We start from the raw sequence: 25520 nt of genomic DNA on the forward strand, positions 1-25520 counted from the left end.
AGGGTTCGGGGAGGTTGATGACAGGTACGGCGGGTTTTCTTTATGGTGGCTGGCACCCCACCATCGTCCACATAGCCGATGCTCGCCAGTGAGGGGACGCGTTCTTAGGTGATAAAACGAACATTTATTTACATGATAGTTAAAAGATGGGAACTGTAAAGAGATTCAGAAGATTCCACTATGTACAGAGGTTCAGTCTATGATTCAGCGACTTTTTACAAAATGCTTCTGCTTTTATAGCCCGTTGTTTCTTTACACGGCAGTTCGAAGGCAGTGACCATTGTTGCCACGAATCAGGTGACGTGATGTCTCAGTGGTCCACACACTAGAAAGGGTGCAAAAATTGGGCCACTTGTGAGAAGAAGAACGTGGGTGCGAATGTCCAATGGTCATCACGTGTGCACCACACAATGACGCAACCAACAATGACGCACCCACATAACGACGCACAGCAGGGCGAGGAAATAGAGTCCGGAGAGGGAAAGATGAGCTCCTCCTGGGAGATGGCCGCTGACACAAACGTCAGCAGCGGTTCATGGCTGCTTTTAGCTACAGGCTTCCAGAACTCTCTCGGACATGGCAGTCCAAACGCTCAATCCCTGAATACGGCTTCTTCAACGCCTTCCCACGCTTCCGAATTATTGGAGTTTTGCAATGGACTCGCGTAGATGACAATAGCCGAGTCAAGAGGTTGACTTCACGAGAACAGCCACAGTGGCGCCATCCCACGCTGTTCGAGCCCGATCAACAAAAGGGTTGTCTCACGAAGCTTCGTTGAGACCAGGCTATAGAGAACTACCTGGAACCCCTACAGGACAGCGTCTTGCTGACTGGGCGCCGATGGGGTTGAATGCATCCTAGCAGTCCGGCTTACACACAATGGCGTCTGCCCAGACGAACCGCCGTACCAAACGTAACAGCCTGGAAATCCAAACGTAACCGCCTGGAAAATCTCGGCTGGCCAGCGCTCCCATCCGCTGGGCACGAAGAGAATGGCTGGTGACGAGGAGGATGGCCGAGCCAGGAGCCTTCAGTAGCAAACTTGCAACTGAACTCCCAAACCACCTCACAATGATTGACAACAGCGAAACACACCACACAACACAATACCATTGCGGCAGTCAAGTGCATTGGACTGGCTTGAAACCTTCCAGGCTTCTAAAAAAAACACAAACAAATGAAAAATTCGCTACACTAAAATTTTGCAAAATTTTCGGAGCCCTCCACTACGGCGTCTCTCATAATCAAATAGTGGTTTTGGGACGTTAAACCCCACAAATCAATGAATTACACTAAAATTTTGACACAATTTCGTGACGCCAAAGTTACAACAATCATGGAGGTGGAGATGCCTACTGAAGATGGATCAACTTGCCGTGCCAGAAAAGCACACAAAGGCAAGTATAATTTGGCCCCAGACAACAATAAACAAGCTCTTTAAAAATTAACCTTCTCCTACCATCTGCACTACTATGTTGCAACTAACATCTGCTAACTTCTAGCCAACTTAATGAAACACAGCTAACTACAATGGTTTCACAGAAATGTTGCCTGTACCTACACAAGGTATCGGTGCGCATTCTCTATTCTCTCAATACATACTTTCAAGGCGTAGTCATGAGTGCTTACTAGAAGGACACTCTGACGCCAACGAAAACTCACTCACAACAGATCGAACTGCGTCTTATAAATACCTGAAACGTATCCCTAACTTTAACGTTCGGTAAAGCGCAACTCTCAGCTCAAGAGATCACATGATCCCTAAGCACTCACTAAAATAACAAAATAAAGAGAATAAACCCCTCGTACTACACGCTCATTTGCTGAACGTAGCTTCATGTGAGCGCATGTTTTTAAAGAACGCACAGGACTTTGCAATGCACCCTAGCACGACATCATACTCTCCTCCAAAGAGCGCTAGCATACAACACACACCTAACCATAGGTCAATCCCCATAACCAAGGCACCACTAAACGCACATCTGAACGTTATGTTCACAAACAACACACAATGAAAAATCACGCTAGATGCCATACACGTCATGAGCACCTAACAAAAGTTGCGTAAGCTTTGCGCTAAAAACCTTGTATCAAATGATTTTCAAAACATGAGCATTTCGAAAATTGCTTTTGGTTTTATTCTAAAACCTTCCTTAACAATGCTCATCTACGCTCTTAAGATGTTCTCGTAGAATTTCACAATACACAACAAAAGGTATGAAGTCTACAAACTACGGCTTTGCTCGACAATGCTACCACGCTTTTAAAATTAGCGGAGCGTACATATCTTCATTCACAACTAACGTGCTCTTATATAAAAGAAAAACCAATTGAGTGCAGTCGGCTGAGTGATACGGGGCACTGCTTGCGTATAACTCTTAACAACATAACTCAGAACTTTTACAATGCCTGCAAAAAATTATTGAAGTGATAAACTATCTAAATAAACAAGCCGTGTAGATGACACAGGAATATTACTTTAAAACCAAAAATAAACGAACATGTTTCTAAGAAAATTCCTGTGTCCCACTCTCCAGCTTACAGCTGTCCCTCACTCTTCAATTGTACATGCGGCGGTCGCGGTCTTCGCGGATTTTGAAAGCGCCCAAAGCTATAACATGTACGAGCGACAAGCTGAACCGTGCAGTCACGCCTCATTCGCTATTTGAGCTTGCTTCTGTCAGTTTCGCGAAGGAGACCCGAGGAACGCGTGGGAAAGAATGGCGATGCCCTCTTTTGGCTTGCACCCGCATGGCGCTTAGTTAATGTGGCCTTTCCTCTAGGACCTCTTCGACACACCCATCCACGCAAAGCTCTAAATCTCTATCGCACATTTAGTTGCGAGGATGCATGCTGTGACCTACCATTCCGACGCTTGTGCCTTACTGCATGACACAAAGGCCTGTTCGTTGAACTGGCTAAGGAGCTGCCATTCTTTCTTTCACCCGGCTGTTTGCCACCTCTTTCATGTCTTCGCATTACCGCGTTCCCTCACTTAGCTCTTTCACGGCGTTTGCGACCGACCCTTTTCTCACAACTCTGAAATTGAACCCGGGTTCCATCATCGGTGGTTTGACAGCTTAAGGGTGCTTCTGCACCACCTGCCACAATACTTCGGCACTTTGATTTCTTGGCTCTGTCGCCTTGTCGGTCTGATTCACCTGTGCTAACCCTGCATTCACGCGTGCCCTGCAACGTTCTGTGGATAGAACAAAGGGAGTACTGAAACCTTCTACGTGATTGCATCCGCGAAGATCCTGTTTTCCTTTTTCTTTTCATCCGGCGGCTCGGGTGCGTGCGAAGCAGTTCTGACGCTGCTGCGAATTTATTAGTTCTGCTTGCTACATTGACAGGTTTCGAACCATCCTTCACGCGCGTAGTGTCTTTTGTATCGCCCACTGCTCTCCGACGTCTCTTTCGTCTGCATCGTTTCCTACGATTCATTTCCGAGCTTCCAGATCGCCACTCAAGCTCGTCAATTCTCTCACAGCTTTCATCAGCTGTCTCACCAGTGCAATCTAAATAATTTTTGACAAAATCGTCTCTTTCGCACTCTAGACTGACGGAAAGCTTAACACATTCAAGAATAATGCAGAAGCTTCCCTTCGAAAAATCTTGCTCACATTCCTGAGAGCTGTCTGCAACTGCAATGACACCGTCAATCTCTCCAATCGCTGCTTCTCCTGAGCTTACTCTGGTGTACTTGACACTGCTTTGACCTCGTTTGCAAGATCCACCGTCACGACAACCTCAGATGAGGTCTGTACCAGATTGTATACAACTGTCCTAGCTGTTTCGCCAGCATTTAACTGGCACAGTTCCTGGTTGCACTCGCTCTGACCTTCAGTGGCCTCTCTCATAGAGCAGCATCTTTTGCAGCTCTCGCATTCGGTTCTTCTTCAAATCTGCTGCTGCCTTCACACGTGCTAGCCTTTTCTACAGCTGTGAACTGCACCTCATACATTTGTTCGTCGCACTTCTCGTGCACTACACTTACGGATGGCTGAAACTTCCGCCGTATTGCTTGAACTTTTTGTTCCAGTAGTTCAATCTCTTCCTCTCGTTCCGAATTTCATTCCTCCAACTATTTGAAAGCTTCAACAGTATCTAATATCCTTCTCACTGGCATTTTGCAAAATCAGCTCTAAAATTTGTGACCTGCGCATCCTTTCCTCAACCTTAATACCTAGGTCTTCGCAAACATACAAAAGACCACCTTGTAGCAGTGTCTTCACCTCCGAGATTGCTGTTCTACTTTGGTCCTGCATCTCGCACAAGTGTAGGAGATCCCTAAAACTCATTCAGTAGTCAGACTAGGTGATCTTCCTAATTCAGAATCAAACAATCCAGCTTCTACTCTAACTCACACTAAAAAAATGAAGCCTAAAAAGTCAAAGCAAAGACCAAGTACTCACCACAACAGAGCACCATATCGCGAGGTCCATCTCACCGCTGCGAACCTGTTGTTAAGGGTTCGGGGAGGTCAATTGTAGGTACGGGGGGTTTTCTTCGGGGAAGCTGGCACCCCGCTGTCGTCCACATATCAAATGCTCGCCAGTGAGAGGAAGCGTCCTTAGGTGATAGAGCGAAGATTTATTTACATTATAGTTGAAAGATGGGAACTGTAAAGAGATTCAGAAGATTCCGCTATGTAGAGAGGTTCAGTCTATGTTTTTTTTACAAAATGCCTCGGCTTTTATAACCCGTTAATTCTTTACACAGCAGTCTGAAGAAGGCTGTGACCACTGTTGCCATGAATTAGGTGACGTGATGTCTCAGTGGTTCACCCACAAGAAAGGGTGCAGAAATGGGGCCACTAGTGAGAAGAATGTGGGTGAGAATGTCCAATAGTCATCACGAGTGGACCACACAATGACGCACCCAACCCACGCCTTGAAGGCACCGCAGGGCGAGGAGGTAGAGTCCGGAGAGGGAAAGATGAGCTCCTCCAGAGAGATGGCCGCTGACACGAGTCAGCAGAGGTCCATGGCTGCTTTCAGCTACAGGCTTCCAGAACTCCCTCGAACATGGCAGTCAAAAACTCTGAACAGTTGGAGCTCTGCGATGGCCTCGCGTAAATGACAATAGCCAAATCAAGAGGTTGACTTCATGAGAACAGCCACAGTGGCGCCGTCCCATACTGTTCCAGCCCGTTCAACAAAAGGGTTGTCTCACGAAGCTTTCGTTGAGACTCGACCACAAAGAACTACCTGGAACCTCTACAGGACAGCATCTTGTTGACCTGGCGCTGATGGTGTTGAAAGCATCATAGCAGTCCGGCTTACGCACAATGGCATCTGCCCAAACGAACCGCCAGACCAAACGTAACAATACATGCACGCACACACGCACATTCGATTTCTTGCTCCCTTGAGAACAAACTTTTTTTAGGCTTACGAAAAATGCGTACCTGAAGAAAAAGCTCGAGGCTCTGTTTGTGTGGCACTTGTTGACAGAAGTTTCTTTTCATCTGCCTGTGATGCTTCGTCATGGGCCAGTATCCGCACTTGAGCACATTTATCTGCGACATGACCTGGCTCACACGCTGGTAGTGGTGGTGTTTCCATGGCTTGTCCCAACTCACAAGCCACGCTCGACACTGTCTGGTGTACTGGCTCTGCTACCAATGTCCTCCTGAAATAAATCGGCTTCTGTTGTTGAGAGTAGAAACGCCAAAGCTTATTGCCAAGAAATTAAGTGAAATGCCTCTTACCTTGTCTCTGTGGCTAGAATGAAATGGTCTTGGCTTGTGCCTGATACTGCTGCCTCCACATGAGAGTCGTCAAAAAAATCTGCGACATTGTATGAAAAGATAAAACACATACACAACAAAACGGGTACTTACAGCAACTGCTAAAATGAGTACTTTTCAGATGTGTTTGAAATGATATAGTGAAACCACCAATACTATTGCATGATGGCCTATTTTTACATTACCGTACTTACACGCGTAATCCTCGCACTCGCATGATTCTCGCACCCCCCACATCACCCAACAAAAATACGATTTCTTTTTTTTCCACGAAAAAAATATCGCACACCCGAAAACTGCCGTAATAAAGTCGTCTTCTCTCTCCAGCCACTGATGATGATAGCACGCGCCATCTCTTAAGCAATAAGCATACTAATATTTCACGAAGATTCAATCAATCCAAGCCAAGCCATGCCAAAGTGGCTAATGCGCATTGCAGCGCGTTTTGCATGTTGTGTCGGTAATCTTGTCACGGTATGGGGCAATACTGAAGCAACACGGCTGATTTCAAGTTGAAAGTGATAAATAATGCACTAAACAATGGCAACAGGGCCGCCGGTAGGCCCTTCGGAGTCTACGAGTTTTGTGTTCGCTACTGGTGACGGCAGCTGAAAGCCACCAAGACGCGTTGGGCCTGCTGTGTGCCTAAAACTGAGATTGATGGTAAACTTTATTTCTTCAGAAGGAAATTGCAGAGGATTCTGTTAAAAGACCCATCAGCCCCGTTTTGATGTCCTACCCTTACTTTTGAGGGCTCCTGATGAGCAACGAATGCTACTGCTACGCCCGCAACGCCCACAATGCTTTGCGTATGGTATTCTAATTCTCGACTATTTGCTTGCACTTCTTGTGCCTCAAATAAATCTTGCCTTGTGTTGAACCTGTGCTTTCATTGTTGAGGTAAATTTTGATTAGTACTTCTCAAACCTTGCTGTTAGTTAGTGGTGTGAGAATTCCGATTTGCGGCCACTTCGTGTTCTTTTTCGCTCTGTACGTTTTCATGGAAAGTTTTCCCCGCGTAATTCTCGCACCCCACAACTTTGCATCGGTTTTTCGCCAAAAAAAGGTGTGAGGATTATGCGAGTAAATATGGTATTATCTTACTGTTCTCAGCTTTCGCTTAATTAATTGCCATCAATGTCGCTCAGACAAGTCAAACCTTTTATATACTTAATTATACAGCTTGATCTGGGACACAAAAGAGTAATAGTGGATACTAGAAGATACGATGTTACTCCGCTGAAATTAAAAACAATGACTACTGCTAGTCGGCCTTAGCCAAGCTCGAAATTATTGAAGAAATCATAGTGAAGGGGAGGCAAAAGAAACACTCGGTAGTCTGCTGCTGCGTGCCTAATCAGCGTTTGTGTTCAGCTGGCACTACATCCACTCTGCAGGTGTTTGTGTTTTGCAACTACACACGACCACATACTGTCGTGAGGTGAAAATAAGATACAGGATGACGGTGCGACCAGAAAAAACAAGGTCTGTATTAACAGAACAAAAGAGCCACCGCTTCGACGTCGTCTTCCTCGCAGGAACCGTGGATGCTGTCCACGCTCATCATTTCGTCGTCCTCTGTCTTTTCGCCCGGCCTTTAGCTGTGACAATACCTTTGTCTTTATATGTAACGTGCAAGTGAAATCAGTTACCGCATTTCCTCTGCAATCACTGAGCCCACACAGCACAAACCTCACCTTCACTCCAACAGGGAGTGAGAGAGGGCACCACCGCCTCAGTGAGCGAGCAAATGCCCCTTACCCTGCACTGTCCATGTGTCAGCACGGAGTCACTACGCAACTGCATCAGATGGAGGAAACAACCAGATGGGAGTGGCTGCAGATGACGCATGTCGCAACTGAGGTAACCCGTAGGAAGTTCACAAAAAGCGAAAAGCAGTGCCCATGCTTTACACCAACTATGTGATTTTGTCTAGCACGATTCTACACATGCCCGGAAAACACTAAATGCCTACTTCAAGCACCGGTGTCATTGACATTTTGGTAAACGAAGAAGTGGGAACTCTAAGAACACGAAACACTGAATGTCCCTGTGATACACTTGCCGAAGATTCACAGACTCCTTTTTTTTTATTTCTGTTTATTTTCCCAGCCAGGGCACAATAAAGTGGTCACAGGATACAAAAAAAAAAAAAAGATTACGACTACGATGATCAGCAGCTACTTGAGAGCAGAGGATGACAAGGGATATGGCTGGCGATAGCGCAAAAACGAACAAGAGCTTCCCAAACTTATTCCTTAGGGACAGAGGCAGAATAACACAAGAGAGCCACCAATTAATTCTTTTTTTGATGTGTAAATATAGTTCTTATCAACTTGGCATTTTCCTCACCATCTTTTTATATTCATTTCAACCTGGTTGTTCTACATAATGTGCATGGTAGCAATCACTCTCCTGCAGTCAATGTTGTGAACACCACTTTCAGTACTATCACTTGCTGGCTAACCTCGTTTTACCAGGAAGGCAAGGCTAGCTGTGCAATGCCTGACAAAAATTGAAATGTCGATAAATTTATTTAAAAGTTCATTGCCCCAATACCTTCACCGGCAGAAATTTAAAACACAGCTCGGAAATACACGAGTGAGTGAATGTCCAAAAATACTGAACAATACTTGTCATCTCTCACAAGTACCGAATGTTTAATAATGTATAATAATAATAATAATTTCCCATTCTGAAATACCAAAGAAAGTAATAATAATAATATCTGTCATTTAACCACCCAAAACCACAACATAATTATGAGAGATGCCGTAGTGGAGGACTCTGAAAATTGAAACCCGCTGAGGTTCTTTAAAATGCACCTAAGTGTAAATACACAAGTCTCAAACGTTTCCGCCTCCATCGAAAATGCACCCGCCTCAGCCGAGATTGAATACTGCGACTTTCGAGTAGGCAGTCGAGTGCCATAACCACTAGACCATCTCGGCAACATCAAAGAAAGCTATAAAGAGGTGTGTCCAGATACATTCGAGTAGGCAGTCGAGTGCCATAACCATTAGACCATCTAAGCAACATCAAAGAAAGCTATAAAGAGGTGTGTCCAGATACACCATCGAAATTGTCAGACTAGAGATAAGTCTCTAAAATTCACATTTACACCACCACAAAAAGAATGTGGGACCATAGTACGTCATTATTGGCGTATTCAGTTGGGCGTTTTCGAGCGCTCTGAAAAGTGGCTTTGCCTTCAGTTGGCAGAATTCGAGTGCTCCGACTGCCCCGCCACGGTGGTCTATTGGCTAAGGTACTCGGCTGCTGACCCGCAGGTCGCGGGATCAAATCCCGGCTGTGGCGGCTGCATTTCCGATGGAGGCGGAAATGTTGTACGCCCGTGTACTCAGATTTGGGTGCACGTTAAAGAACCCCAGGTGGTCAAAATTTCCGGAGCCCTCCACTACGGCGTCTCTCATAATCAAATAATGGTTTTGGGACGTTAAACCCCACAAATCAATCAATCAATCGAGTGCTCCGATTACCTTCGGTTGGTGCATTCAGAGCTTCAGCCTCCGACTCAGAGCGCTCCTAAGTGAGAGCGTGGTCCTATCTGACCGGGAGGATGGACCACGTTACGCAAGCCGTTACGCAATCACGTGGCTGCCGGCAGTTGAACAAGGTGAGGAAAACAAGCATGCATGTCTGAAGGGGGTATCGCCGGGCACGTAATACATCATGCACATCCCCTGTTAATGGTGTTTTTGCGCGCGTGTGTGGAGCGAATTCACATCCATGAAACCATGAATGCATTATGCCAATACTGAGGAGGCTAGCGAAGGCGGAGAAAATGTCTATGCTGTCGCTACAGCAGTTAGCAGACGGCTTCGTGATTTGCCTTGAAGATAGCAGCTCTGACAAGGATGATTGCAGATTTATGCCCTGAGCTCAGAAGGCTTTTGCTACATCAAGACATTTGAGAGAGAGAGAGGGAGAAAGAATATAAGAAAGGTCAGTTATGACAGAGATGGCCACTGAAATGATCGACACCATTTGTTGACGCGGCGCAGCAATGTTTACTCGGCAGTTTCTCGCACTGGCTGCATGGTGGCGCTAAAGGCATGCTGCTCTAAGAGTTCCAAGATCACCGATGTGCTCATTTGGTATGCTGCCTTTCGCGCTCCGATTGCAAGCTGCCTCTGCATCTGGCGACTTTGAGCCAGAAGACCAGAGCAGCCAACCGAATATGCCACAAGTTCAAGCGAGACAGCTTATTTTACCCAATTCAAAAATGACCGAACCCAGCCATTATATTTGACATCATGACAACGAGCATACATGCAAGTTGGGAAGCATTTCTACAACATTTCTGAGCAAAAACAAAGGTGACTGAAAGAGTACATGAGTGTGCACTGCCAAAAACCTTGAAAATGATGGATAAGAGCCACTCATAAATAAGAGACGTTCACACATGAATTTCAAGGCCAAAAATCAAACTGCCGCCTGCGTAAGCCCATCTCTTGAATGGAAAACATGCTATCAAAAACATAAAGACAGTATTAGCCGTGCTTTAATCAAGCACATGCACCTTATGCACACAACTCTCCCAAAAAGGAATATTTATTTATCATAGTACCCACAGTGCTCAAGGCCATTACAGTAAGGGATAAAGGCTAATATTTATTTCATTTATTTATTTATTTCAGAAGTACTGCCAGCCTCACACATGACGCCTTAGGCAGGGGTGGGTGATACAAAAAAGGAAACATATGAAGATACAACAGGAAAGGAAACACGTCACGTAGAGCTACATCATCGAGAACTAGTGCATCAAAGTAAAACGCTAGTACTTACACAATTGTAGTGGTTTATGCGTACGCGTACAAAAAAAACTATGATGACAAACATCTGTACACTCAGAACTAAGAAACAAACATCATATAACAGTTCAAAAATCGGTAACATTTCAAAAATACAACGCATTGATATGAGAAAAGTGATAAAAGTGGAACATAAATGGAAGCCTGTTCAGGATGCGCGGTGGAATAATAGAGGGCGAAGCGCAAAGAAAGATCAAAGTCAAGTGGGTTGCTGGTGTTTAAGTTTTTCCACGAACGACTGAACGGTCTCGCAGTTCACCAGATCGGCAGAAAGAGCATTCCAATCAGTGACAGTGCGTGGAAAAAATGAGTTTTTAAAGGCTTTCGTTTGACAGGAATATTCCTTCAGTTTTTTTGGATGCTCGGAACGAGTTGATCGGCGGTGAACCGTTTTTATGTACGCGTGCTTGTCTATGCGTAGCTTGTCGTGGTAAAGCAGAAACATGTACTTTAATCGATCGTGTTGCCGTCTTGCCTGCAATGTATCCAAGTCAGCTTTTTTTAACAGTTCACTGGGTGACGTAAGAGCACTGTAACGATTATATACAAATCGGATTGCTTTTCTTTGAATCATTTCAAGTGTTTTAATGTTTACTTGGCCATGAGGGTCCCAAACCACAGATGAGTACTCGAGGATTGGACGGATAAAAGTTTTATACGCATTCCACTTAAAATCTGCACTTAATACAACCCCCAAATATTTATAGGTTTTAACAAACGATAGTTTTTGGCCATTGATAGAATACGAGTGTTTCAAAGGAAGCCGCTTGCGCGTAACGGTCATAGCAACCGTTTTCTTTTCATTAATCTTCATTTGCCACACTGCACACCAAGAAGATATTTTTGTTAACGCTGCGTTTAAAAGGACCTGGTCGTCTGCACTACGTATTTCCTGATAAAGAATGCAATCATCTGTAAATAACTTGATAGAAACCGGGATGTCATTGGCGATGTCGTCTATAAATACTAAAAAAAGAAGTGGCCCAAGCACAGAGCCCTGAGGGATTCCCGATTTCACCGGTCGTGAATCAGACTGGACGTTATCTATAGAAACTATTTGATTTCGACAAGAAAGGTAGGCCTCAATCCATGAAGTTAATGTGCTGTTTTTTAGTATAGGTTTAAGTTTCGCGAGAAGTTTTGGATGCGACACGCGATCAAATGCTTTTTCGAAGTCTAGGAAGACCATGTCAATCTGGCCTTGCCTATCTAGAATAACTGCAATGTCATGAACGGTTTCCAACAGTTGTGTGACGGTTGAGAATCCTTTTCGAAAGCCGTGTTGTCGGTCATTGATTAAATTATTTTCCTCGAGAAAAACTGAGAGATGCTTAAATATAATATGTTCTAATACCTTCGCACATGAGCAAAGCAGAGAAATTGGTCTATAGGCGGAGACGAGAGAAGTGTTAGGTGATTTGGGTATAGGGATAATTTTTCCGAATTTCCAGTCATCTGGAAGCGCGCATTGTGACATTGACTTCTGAAAAATGATGCACAAAAACTTCGAGCACCATTCAGCATACCTCACAAGGAACGCGTTAGGTATTCTATCAATACCAGGCGTCTTTTTGGGATCTATGTTAAGAAGCAGAGACAAGATACCTTCCTCAGATATTGTAAGGTCACTTATTGGTGGGATATCATGAAGCGTTTTTGGACATGGCCTTCTCCCATCGTCATCAGTAAACACTGAACAAAAAAACGTGTTAAATGATTCTGCAATAGTTTCTTTATTAGTTACGATAGTCCCATTTACACATATATTATGAAAACGCTTTTTCTTTGGGGCAAAATGCTGCCAGAATTTCGCTGGGGATGACAGCAAGAAGTTTTCTAAAGTGACGTTATAGTACTGATCTTTTGCTTCCTTGATACTGTCTTTTAATTCTTTACGCACGTTACTGAGTTTAAGCATGGTCGATGGAGTGGGGTTCTGACGATGCTGCTTTCTTATCCTGTTTGCCTTTCGCCCCAAACGAACAACTGGCATAGTAATCCATGGGCTAACATTTTTTATTATTTTCACTTTTTCTGGCACGAAGTCATGAACGCACTGCAACACAAGGTTTTTGAAGAAACACCAAAGGTTGTTAACAGTACAAGTACTACATTCAGAAAGAAATTTGAATCGAGAAAATTGTAAGTCTAATGCGTCTAGTATTTCTACGTCTTTTGCGCGCGAGAAGACAGACACCACGCGTTCTTCCCTCTTGCCTTTTGAAACGTCATTAAGATTAATGCACATGTAAACCAATTTGTGATCGGATATTCCATCAAGCACATTGGTGTCTGCCACACGACGCAGCACGCTGTTGCTAACGAAAAAAAGATCCAGAGTTGTAGCAGTAGCATTCTGTACGCGGGTTGGTTGCTTAACTAGTTGAGTTAAATCATGAAAAAGGACTATATCGACTAAACGTTTCGCCGTATTTGAAGATGCTACAGGAAAATCAGTATCCCATATAACTGAGGGAACGTTGAAATCACCGCCAACTATTATATTACTAGAGCAACTGTGGACCATGCAAAGAAATTCATTAAGCTTATCAAAGAATGTTTCGTCTGTACCTGGGGGGCGGTAAAAAGCGCCGACTATGAACTTAAGATCGCCTGTATCTACTTTCACAATTACGCATTCAAGATCTGGTATATCGGCTAATCTTTCAACTTGTAAGGTTTCCTTAAATATGATTGCAACTCCGCCGCCTCGACTACTCCTATCTTTGCGATAGATGCGGTAACCCTGGGGCGTGATCTCGTCGTCACTAACGTCGGTGCGAAGCCAGGTTTCAGTAATTATCAAAAGATGAGGGTGATACGTTAACACAACACTGTCTAAATCATCGCTTTTTGCTAGAAGACTACGGGCGTTAATATTTAGGCATCGGAAAAGTCCCCCGTTCTTGTCGTTTCATTTGTTGCGAGTTGCTCTGGTAAGCGGTCTGCTCGCAGAGACCATTCCACGCTGGACTTCATCTAATGTTAGCAATCGATTGTCAATCTTAATTTTGTCATGTACAAGTTTAACCTTTGTTCCCGATTTCCTAATATCTGAAGTGCTGTTCCATAGAAGCTTCCTGACGTGCCGAGTGCTTGCAGAGAAATCCTCCGAGACTGAGATTCCCTTCCCTTTTAATTTGAAGCAACTTTTGAGAATGTTAACTTTTTCCCTGTGGTCGAAAAACTTCACGATCACTGGCCGATTTTTACCATGCTGCCTTCGCCCTAGCCTATGAATTCGCTCGACTGAGTTTACGTTCACGTCTAAAGAATGCCTGAACACATTGCAGACTACACTATCCATGAGGTCGTCAGAAGCGTCATCATTCTTTTCCGGTATGCCGAACACAACAAGGTTGTTACGCCTGCTTCTGTCCTCCAAATCAACGAGCTTACGTTCTAAGTGTTGAACCGTATTTTCCAGGCTGCGAAGTTTATCGCTGAATCCTTTGATGATCTCAGAAGTTTCTTCCACAGTTTTTAATTTCAGCTCGATATCATCAAGCCTTTTTTGAATGTTGTTTTGACCTTCAATCAACTGTGACAACAATTCCGCAGTGGAGGGTCCTGGATTGGATTCAATGTCCCCGCATAGCATCAGTAGGGACAAAAACACTTGCGTAATGTTACAACACAAGGTATACAAGCTACGTGGGCACGTCAGCTGGACGAAATAACGATTGCTAGTTTTAACAGATGATACTTCGTTACTAACCTGCACGTAGAAAAGAAGCGGCTTGAACATGGTGCTACAAGATGACCAGCCGACGTGCCCACTGAAAGAATCCGAGGATGGGGGGCGTCTTTTATCCACTTGAGTTGACGTTGATGGTGCTGGAAGCAGCGTTGCCCAACCCTCGTCGATGATGGCTGGCGCTTGCGTGGAAGTAGTATTACGTACTTCGATGACGAAGTTGGTCGCATCTTGATGTGCGCTGGCCATTGCTGTTGCACCGCACAGGAGTATCTGCACGTAGAAAAGAAGCGGCTTGAACATGGTGCTACAAGATGACCAGCCGACGTGCCCACTGAAAGAATCCGAGGATGGGGGGCGTCTTTTATCCACTTGAGTTGACGTTGATGGCGCTGGAAGCAGCGTTGCCCAACCCTCGTCGATGATGGCTGGCGCTTGCGTGGAAGTAGTATTACGTACTTCGATGACGAAGTTGGTCGCATCTTGATGTGGGCTGGCCATTGCTGTTGCACCGCACAGGAGTATCTGCACGTAGAAAAGAAGCGGCTTGAACATGGTGCTACAAGATGACCAGCCGACGTGCCCACTGAAAGAATCCGAGGATGGGGGGCGTCTTTTATCCACTTGAGTTGACGTTGATGGCGCTGGAAGCAGCGTTGCCCAACCCTCGTCGATGATGGCTGGCGCTTGCGTGGAAGTAGTATTACGTACTTCGATGACGAAGTTGGTCGCATCTTGATGTGCGCTGGCCATTGCTGTTGCACCGCACAGGAGTATCTGCACGTAGAAAAGAAGCGGCTTGAACATGGTGCTACAAGATGACCAGCCGACGTGCCCACTGAAAGAATCCGAGGATGGGGGGCGTCTTTTATCCACTTGAGTTGACGTTGATGGCGCTGGAAGCAGCGTTGCCCAACCCTCGTCGATGATGGCTGGCGCTTGCGTGGAAGTAGTATTACGTACTTCGATGACGAAGTTGGTCGCATCTTGATGTGCGCTGGCCATTGCTGTTGCACCGCACAGGAGTATCTGCACGTAGAAAAGAAGCGGCTTGAACATGGTGCTACAAGATGACCAGCCGACGTGCCCACTCAATATATCAAAAATACCAAAAACTAATCATACTGCACAGTTGTAATTACACGCAAAAAAAACTGACAATTCACCAAGGTCATGTGTATTCATGTTTGTGACACCACAGCACGAAATATCCCTAAATCATGCAGAACCCACAATCACGAGAACATTCGAATGAATTATTATGGAAATACATGCACAGCACATTTGAATAAAATTACAGTTTCGAGTTGGCATTTGCTTTTTTGCATTCACAGAAATTCTTTCTTATTCTGCCGCACCGTTTCATAAACCTCAATTTAATTACATTTTGCAATAGAAATATATATAAATATTTCCACAAACGAACTGTAAGATTGGCACATATGCTTATACATCATCCCTCTATCAGTTTTGGTAGTTTACTTATGAATGACTGCCCACCTATGAGCAGCTCAACTAAATGTAACTTTATTTCTTGTAGATGTACAATTTTCACATGAGGCTGCCTCACTGAACATGCAATGAATACTACGCTTTCCCTGCTTTTAAATTTAAGTTGGCTCTATGCAATATTCACCAGATTCCAGCAGAGAACTTTAAATGAAAGTTTGTTGGAACCTGTTACTTTCAGCTGTGGATAGGAGTAATTCAGCTGCACCGAACATAAGAAGGCTTAATGCAGACTGCATAAAGCACTATGTACCTAAACAGTTTAAAGACTAGATTTCTTTATAATGTCCCGTAATAAGAACATACCCATGCATGGTTTCGGAAGGGTGAACATCTGAAGACGCGACGGTTCCAGTAAAAAAACATGTACCAATCAGGTAATTTAACACTTCTTGTTGTCATCATTGTCTTTACAGAAAAAAAAAAAGAACTGCACACTTTTGCAGATGATCGATTCTGCCTACAGCACATGGCGCCGACATGCGGCTTGCAAAAGCTAACCTACCCACACAGGCACAGTTGTCTTTTTTTCCTTCAGGCTCTCACAAAATGTCCGGAAGAAATTTGGCAAATGCAATGACCAAGCTTCCTTTAGCTGAAAAGTGTCGCAGTCTGCGCTTTCATGAACAAAGCTGGATGAACGGATGGATAAGACTGTACCCTTTGGATAGGGTGGCGACACCCATCACAGAGCTGTGATATAAAATACTAGCACTATGTAGAGAAGCATTAAATTTCACTCATGCCTTGATTGTGGCCACCAATCAGGTAGCCTCTCCCCTAGTCATTTCTACCCACTAGAACGGGTACTGACAGAAAAATTCTTACCTTGCCCTTTTTTGCTGCGATGTGTTGCTGGGCATCTGTTAGTCATCACACAACACATCATTTCCTGTAATGCATGACAAATAATTATTTAGATACTCCTTATAACGAAACAGTTCCAGTTAAAAAGAGCTCCAAAAACGACAAGCCCCTCCAAGTACAACTATCACCACCAAGCGTGTGCAACACTCGACCACATTGGCACACAGAACTGTGACACACTACCAACTGAAAGTTTAATCTTCACTGAGGCAAAGATGATTTTCTGGCACAACACGTCAGAAGATGTGGCTGTGAAGTTGAGTTTCACAGCCCAGTTGTGGTTAAGAAACACAAAGATGAGCGCACAAGATTTATCATTCAAGCTGCAAACATAGTGCGTGATGACTTGACTTGCGTGAGCAAACGGCCAATAGCTCTCTCCTTTAAGGAGCTTGCGCTCTTGGACAGTGATGGATTGCCATTGGAATTAAGAAATCGTAATAAGGCAAAAGTGGGCATTGGTAAGGTGGGGCCGATAAACACAAATATTTCATCGGTTTAGTAATGTTTGGTTTGCGGCGTGGTGCAATCATATGTGCTTACGAAATGTTTCTTCTGTAAGAATATATTTCACAGCTTTCGATCCAATTAATTTTTCAGTTGGTAGTAAGCGCTGCTTGTCCACGTCTTTCCTGTCTACATATCATGCTCGTATTTCAAACCACCATGAACCACCAACTCGACCAATCAACCATACTGATATGCATTGTGAAATGCGAGACCAAGAGCCATGACACCTTTCCTTCTCACAATATCATTCTTAGTGTAGTTCCTTAGAGCCCTATTTTTCATTGCACTTGCATTCCTGTTACCTCTGGCCATTACATATCTTCCGCACTCCCTTGAAGGGGCGCTCGAACACTATTCAGCTTCCCCCCCCCCCCCCCCGATGTTTTATTCGTGTGTTGTGTAGACTGACTTACAGGCGGACTAATGCAGCAATAACGGCAGTGATAACGGCACGCAGTCTGAAGTTATTCGACTTTGAAAATTCAAAGTACAAGAAATAATGCAGACCCTCAAGTCGATTTTCGCGGGGTCACTCGACCACATTTCACTCGCCTTTGAAGTTGGAGGGCTGCCCCAATGAAGTAAGCTGGAAGCACCAATGTAGGAGAAGCTTGCACCACATTGTTGCTCGTCTTTTTTTTTTTTTTTTTTGAAAGTAATAACCACCTTGTTGCCACAGTAACGAACGTGGGGCCAGACGCCTCGCTTGCCAGAACGTGAGCTACTGTGCCAAAGCGAGATATTTGCTGTGCTTCTTTACAACATTCCGAATCACTACCTCTTTTATTCTGAGAAAGAAACTTGTGGAACGGCCAAGACAGTGAAGTACTGTTGACCCTTTGCTCGTTGTTCGGTGAGCTGCCCTTTAAACAATAGTTCACTGCATCCCTTCAATAGCGCATGTGTGGAAAGAGACAGCTCGCAAACTCCCAAAAACAAGAAGAGGAAAAAAAGGAGAGAGAGGTCTATCGTATGAACATCTGACTTGCACAAGCCAAAAATTTAGTGGCGAAATGGCAGCCAGTGTCTCTGTCGTGCTGTGTAATCGCAGGGATCTTGTTTGTTGTGGCCGTGTCTGTGCAGGGTTCGATGAAAATAATATTTAAAATAATTTTTTTTATTTGAAACGAAGAGCACTCCGGTGATGTGTAAGGCTAAACAGAAAGGAAAGACCCTTACGCGCATGCATTTGCTACCTGTCACTGGAAAACAATGAAAAAGAAAGAAAGGCGGGTGAAGAGGGACAGGGTGGGGTCATCATGAATAGTTGGACAGATGGCGACTGCACAGGGAGCAGATGCATTTGGAGTCTGCGCTGGTGCGAGGGGCGCGAACGCTCATGGGTAGAGTGAAGAAATCGCGCATGGCGGAGGAGCCGTGACATTTAGTTTGTGTGTGCAGAGGCTCGGGCTGACCCGACCATTTCTTCACACGTACTGCTGACCATAATGGGGTGTCTGTAAGGGAGTCTTCAAGTAGACGACAGAGCAGGCGCATTTGGGTTACAGCATGGCATGGTCGCAAAGGATGCCGCTTGGCTATCTTCATGTGGGTAGTGTAGTCCACCGGAGGAGACTTTACGGAGCGTGCGTAAAGGGTGCACGAGGCTCTACTTTTTACGCTTTCAATGTGGACGATAAGATGCTGCTGGTTGGGTGACCACACGACGCAGCGATATCCAAGGATAGGCAGCACGATTGATGTGTACAGAAGGGCAAATGGAGCAAGGCTGCATGGTTTAGAGACTGGACACGAAGCCAAGGACGTGGCGGGCACTAGCAGCGACGCTTGCAACCTGAAGGCTGAAGTCTGGTGCACACAACACCTAAGATTTTCAGCAAATCCTGTGGGAGAAGAGAGTGGCAGGCGAGCACTCGAGAACTTCATCACACTGCTTTTAGCGAGGACAGCTTCAAATGGTTTGAAAGAATCCAAGAGTCGATCACCATTAGGCACTCCTGGAGATCCTGACTTGTAGTGGGACAGAGAATAGATGCAAAGATGGACGTGTCATCCACGTACAGCACAAGGGGGAACCGGTTGTCCTGGGGCACATCGTTGGCGTAAATCAGGAAGAGGGTCGGCTCAACGACAGACCCCTGGGGCACTCCTGAGGGCACTGATGTCCTCTTAGAGTGGGCGCCACAATATAAGACACGTTGGCTACGCCCGATCAAGAATGTAGGCAGCCATCTGAGCAGGCATCCATGAATACCCGCCTCCTTCACCTTGTCCAGCATGAAAGAAATTTTGAGGGTGTCAAAGGCGTTGCTTAGGTCGAGCTGAATGAGATTGGTTTCTTTCCGGTAGTGAAGATTGTGCCTTACGATCTGGTTCAAGGTAGCCAGGGCTGTGTTGCAGCTGCGGTCTAGGCAAAAGCCATGCTGAGGCAGGGAAAAAGCTTTGTCCGCTCGAGAAAGTCAAGGAACTCGTTGTGCAGAACACATTCAAACGTACGGTATATGATCAACGTGATGGAGATTGGGTGATAGTTCTTGAGATGGTCAGAGGGCTTGGAGGATTTCTCTTTGTGAAAAGGGGTAACCAAGGCACGTTTCTAAGAAGCAGGAACAGTCCCATGATCAAGTAGGAATTGGAACACAGTGCACAGGGATACAAGCACTTGGGGCACAAGCAGTCGAAAGAAGGTGGGTGCCATGCCATCGGGACCAGGGCTTGGAAATGGATTGATTTTAGAGATGACGGAGGACAGTGCTTCTGGTGAAAAAGTAGCTGAGGGGAAGAGGGAATCGTCACGCGAGTCGTTGGGAAGCTGAGTGGGATGCGTTCCTTGATCACAAGGAAAGAACTTCCCAAGTAGCTAGGTGTAATTGGCGAGAGCTCCAACATAGATGGAAGAAAATTGTTCAGCAAAGAGAGCAGAGACTTTCACAAGGCGGTCGATAAGCTTTCCCTGGATGATGAAGCCTGGATGGTGACATGATGACCGAAGACTATTCACGTAAGACAAGAACACCTTGGGGTGCTCCGTAGCTTCTTCAGCCAGCCTGGTGGTGTAGCGTTGATGCTCTACGTGGATCGGTGCCTTGAGGGAGTGCTGGTGGGCCTTCGCCGGTAGCAAAGTGATGGGGCATTGCCTTCTGGAGGCCTTCTGAAACAGCTATCGTTTTTGTCTCGCTGCCTTCATTATTTCTGGGGTGATCCACAGGCGGTGCCATCACATGGATGTTCGGGTGCACGATGGTATACATTCGCGTTTGATTGCCGATGCCATGTCGCACCGCAATTCTTAGTTGCAAAGGCAGTCATTGCCAGATGAGTTCATGCACCAGGGTGCAAGGTGCACCAGCTTAGTAGGTCATTGCGGTAAAATTTTTACACCTGGCGAGTATGGTGCCCATTTCGGGTAACACTGCAGCAATAGCACACTTCAATGGCCCGATGATCGCTGTTAGACAGGCCCTCACTTATTGTGCAGGAGGTTACTCGAGTTGGGTCAGCCACGTACAAAAGGTCTACGGAGGCAGAGGTACCATTTCGTGACGAGTATGTGGGTTTGAAATATGCTTTGATGAGAGTGGCTGACGTCATGACATCTAGGAGTAGGTTGTGGGTGCAGTCGTGTGGGAGAGGGTCATCGTATACGTGAAGTCCAGTCAATATGAACATTGAAGCCACCAAATACCAAAATGTTGGTATACTACTTGCTGAAGGCCAATGAGAGGGATGAATCAAGGTGCTCATACGTTGCATCCTTTAGTCAAGGTGGGCAGCAGATCAGCACGATGCTGTGCGGTAAGAAAAACTCGATGAAAAGAGTCCCTAGACCATCATGTTCCAAGCCTTGCCGGTGGTTCACTCCTACAGGAGTTGGGAAAGCCATCAAGACACCCCCACCCTGACTACAGCTACCTTTCCAGAGCACTGTGTATTCGCTAGTGTCGAAAAGTTCGCTGTCAGTCATTGACAGCGAACTTTTTTGTTGACAGCCACGTTTCTGACAACCACATTTCTGTGAGCAACACGACAGTATTTGACGGGATCGCAGACAGATGCGCATGTAAATCCACTACTTTGTTGCGGACACTTCGACAGTTGTTGTACCAAAAGGTTAGCGTCTTCGCGCGGGGAAAAAATGTTGGTGGGGTAAGCGCCGAGTGGCTCGAACGCGAGCCCGTCGGGGATGGCAAGTGTTGAGATGAAGGGCGATGATGGGATATAAAAAATGTCAGCAGGGAAGTGAGGCAAGGTACACTGGAAACATACCCAGGAGAAGTTGCAGCCTTCGAGGTGTCAGTATTCTTGGAGTGACATGTACAAGCACTGACAAATTAGTGACCTCAGTTTTGATCCTACACCATGATTCCTTTTAACCTAATTTATCTAATCATATGGCGGCCGCTATCCGGTGTCACTTCCACCCGGAAAGTTCAGGCGGGTGCCACTTCGTGCTGATCAGGTCGGCAGCGATGAAAGGACTTTATTGCGTGATTAGAATACCACATAATTTGATATTGGTGCTTAGACCTATGCCAAAATTATCTTCAGATATCGATCTAAGCAAACCATAAATAAAAAATAGGTGCTTAAATAGTGTTGGAGAGCCCCTTTAAATACTCAGCCCTATTCCTTACCTATACACCAAAACAATTGTGTTTATCTAATATCTCTCGCGTCACCTCGTGAATATTCTGCTCACTGCCTTCGTTATCATTAAAAACCATGATTGCCGAAAAATCGGCAGTCATCACTGCCGGACTGCTCCGCCTGTATCGGACTGCTCCGCCTGTATCGCAAAACGCTTTCTGTAAGCCGGCACGGTCACGACACTGGTAGCCTTTGTTGCCACTACACTATACTTAATACACCTCATTTGAAGGGTAAAACAGAACTGGATACAGACGACACGCACCTCAACTGCTGCCAGCCAGGAAATCGATAAAGCACGGCAGAAAACAGCGAGCAAGTTGTACAACGAGTGTGCGAATGAATCTACAAGATCCTACTTGTGGCGAGGAAGCCCTATCTGCTAATTTCAAACCTTGGCGACATCGACTCTTCGGTGAACAGATCAGCGGGAACTCAGCGAACGGAAATCGCTGCGTGCCCGTGTTACGCACTTTCTCAGGTTACACAGTAGTGCAGCTGCATTTATCTCAGGGTTTACAACTACAGCAATCGCATTCATTTTCTTTTTTAAGTGGGGCATATTAAGCTCCAACATACGATACCAGCCGAGTTATCTCATCTGGAATGCTGGCAACGGAGCCTTACAGTCATTCCGTTTCTGAACTAAGACCGATAGCACCACGTCATATATATATATATATATATATATATATATATATATATATATTGTCACGTGCTACAAAAGGTCTTCAACTAGAAAGAACTGAGCCGACGGGGAGACGTACCGAAAACTGGCAAGATGGCTGCTTCAATAATAAACAACTAGCCAGAGCACGCGCTGCCCCAGAACATCGTCTTCCATTCTCACGGGCAGCCATGGCTTGCGCTCGCCGTAACTAGCGGCCAAGTGGCATTATTCCCCCTCTGAGGAAACAAAAAACGGCATCATTCTGACGCTCGGAAAGTACAAAGGCAAAGTCGGGGTGAACCAACAGAAAATACGCGCATACACAAAAACAGCGATATGGTTCATGCGCAGTCGCACTACCGCGGGAAGTATGGCTTGAGGCGCACCACGTGGACAATCTCCGAGGAGTGCCGTCGCCGTCGTGGTGATAAGGCGCGGTCAGGAACTATCTCGTAGTTCACATCGCTCACGCGTCGCAAGGCTTTGTATGGTCCGAAGTAGCGACTGAGCAGTTTTTCTGACAATCCCTGGCATCGGACTGGAGTCCACACCCAAACTTGATCGCCTGGATGGTAATCAACTTGTCAATGGCGAACGTTGTAGCGGCATGCGTCTGTACTCTGCTGGTGCGTAATGTGCGCCTACACATTACGCTGGTGCGTAATGTGTAGGCGTGCTAACTGGCGTGCTTCTTCGGCGTACTGGGTAAGCTGCACAGCATCAGGAGTGATCAAAGGATCGCAATTGTGTGGAAGCATCGCATCCAGCATGGTCTGGACCTCACATCCATAGACCAGACGGAAAGGCATGAATCGCGTAGTTTCCTGGACGGCAGTATTGTACGCGAATGTGACATACGGTCCCAGGTCTTATGCTGAACATTTATGTACATAGATAACATGTCAGCGATGGTCTTGTTGAGTCGCTCTGTCAAGCCATTGCTCTGCGGATGATATGCCGTGGTCTTGCGATGGCTCGTGTAGCTGAGCTTGAATACGTCATGAATGAGCTGGGCCGTGAATGCTGTTCCTCTGTCTGTGATTACGCACGACGGGGCGCCATGTCGAAGAAGGATCTGGTCCATAAAGAATTGGACGACGTCGGAAGTCGTAGCGCGTTGTAGTGCCTTTGTTTTGGCGTGGTTCGTCAAATAGTCGGTGGCTACTACGATCTACTTGTTGCTGGCAGATGATAGCGGAAAGGGCCCCAGTAAATCTATTCCTATTTGATCAAATGGCGCTCTGGGTGGTTCTATTGGTTGAAGAAGCCCCGCGGGCTTTAGTGGCGGGGATTTGCGGCGTTGACGTTCCCGGCAGCTTTTCACGTATCGCTTAACTGATGCAGAAAGCTTAGGCCAGTAGTATGCTTGTCGAACTCGAGCAAGAGTTCGAGAGGAACCTAAGTGACCAGATGTGGGCTCATCGTGGCAGGCAGGAAGAATGTCGTCACGCATGTCAGTTGGCACAACTAGAAGATTGATGTCAACTCGACCTTCTCGGAACAACAACAGACCGAGCTAAGTGAACTGCTATATCAATTTAAAGAGAGATTCGCGTCCACCTCGAAGGTTCGTCAGACACCGATCACCAAACACCGAATAATTACGTATAACGACGCCTCGCCCATAAAACTACACCCTTACCGCGTTTCGGCAAAGGAACGTGACGTGATAAACTCTCAAGTCAAAGAGATGTTGCAATATGGCTGCTTCAATAATAAACAACTAGCCAGAGCACGCGCTGCCCCAGAACATCGTCTTCCATTCTCGCGGGCAGCCATGGCTTGCACTCGCCGTAACTAGCGGCCAAGTGGCAATGTATATGCAAGCTGCTGAATTTACATTACACGGACAAACCCTGATGGTAGACACTGTTACCACTATGCTTCGAGAAGAAAACTCGTAGGTTCACGAAGGCTCGAAATGACTTCGTCTCCTAGCAGCAATCACTGAGAAGCTCATTTTTCTCATGTAAGAAGCTGTGAAACATTACTTGCATCGTATCAGGCGTCGGTGCTCGTACTGCTGCGCGCAGGGCAGAATGTGTGCATTGCGATGCTACAAGACAGGAGTTCTCCATCCCGCAGCTCTTCTTTGAAGCGCCGACCATAGGCGCCAACCATAATCCGGGGCTGGGGACGTTGACTATTGAAGATGCGAAAGACGCCAGGCGCAGAGAATCTGAACACAGTGGAAAGTGCGAGCGTCCGGGACGCACCTAAACATTACAGCACCGTTGCAGCCGGCGACTACAGAGCCAGCAGAGCCACGGAAGGTGTTCGGTGCATGACCTACTACACTCCTGACCTGCCCAGAGAGCACCTCTTCCAGCGCCCACGTTCTAGTTCATACCTTCTGCCGCTAGGGCCGTCACCTACGAGCGGCGTGGCGCTAGTCAGCACCTGCTCGCTGACGTCATCTTCACTCTTTGTGGTCAAATTTTGACCAACAAAGCACTCGTAGTGCGTATTTATGATCCAAAATTTAGAATTATTCAGAAATAATAATACTAAAAGACATTCAGAATTTTTTTGCAATAAAATGCACGCTACCACGCATAGGCTGCCCTACATCGTGTAAATCTACGGGTTCCCACGTTTGTCAACCAGTGTGCTATAAATACTCAAGCGCTCTGAACACCTTGCTTAACCAGCAATGTATGGGAAGAAATAGTCACATATATGCCGCCAGTTCACTACAGAATGCAGGCATTCTTATACCAGCGCCTACAAAACAACCGTAAAGAAACAGACGAACAGGTTATAGGTAGCGCCACCTACGGCGAGCGATTGAACGAGAGCGGGGACACGCGCTCCCATAGGAACCCCGCTATCTGAACAGGTCAGGAGTGTAGTAGGTCATGGTTCGGTGCCCACGGGCAGTCATGGCGCGATGGATGGATGCATGTGGCTGTACCCTTTAAATCGGGCGGCAACTAGCGTCACCTAGCCGTGTAATTAGTGAACTAACCACTAGATTTATCTCCTTTTTTTCCCTTTAAATATTGAAGTTGAGGACAGGTAGTTTGCAGTGAAGGGTTTAATTTTCACTCGTGCCTTGAATTTAGCCACCAA

General features: G+C 45.9%; 1 protein-coding gene across 3 annotated transcripts in view; it reads right to left on the reverse strand.

Moving 5' to 3' along the window:
• The window catches only part of LOC119169737 (uncharacterized), a 76992-nt gene extending 52410 nt beyond the window's left edge, over positions 1-24582 (reverse strand). For 2 of the 3 annotated variants that reach the window (XM_075890585.1, XM_075890583.1), the window contains exons 1-4: positions 24444-24577; positions 16622-16685; positions 5714-5792; positions 5411-5634 (exon numbers count right to left, since the gene is read on the reverse strand). In XM_075890585.1, coding sequence (XP_075746700.1) covers positions 5411-5634; positions 5714-5792; positions 16622-16682 — 364 coding nt within the window. In that variant the 5' untranslated portion in view covers positions 16683-16685; positions 24444-24577. Of the gene's footprint in view, positions 1-5410; positions 5635-5713; positions 5793-16621; positions 16686-24443 lie in introns of all 3 variants that reach the window. The other variant, XM_075890586.1, reaches the window with a different exon arrangement.
• Positions 24583-25520: the final 938 nt, after the last annotated feature.

The sequence above is a fragment of the Rhipicephalus microplus genome, chromosome 3 (assembly GCF_043290135.1).
Source record: "Rhipicephalus microplus isolate Deutch F79 chromosome 3, USDA_Rmic, whole genome shotgun sequence".
NCBI classification, from domain to species: domain Eukaryota; kingdom Metazoa; phylum Arthropoda; class Arachnida; order Ixodida; family Ixodidae; genus Rhipicephalus; species Rhipicephalus microplus.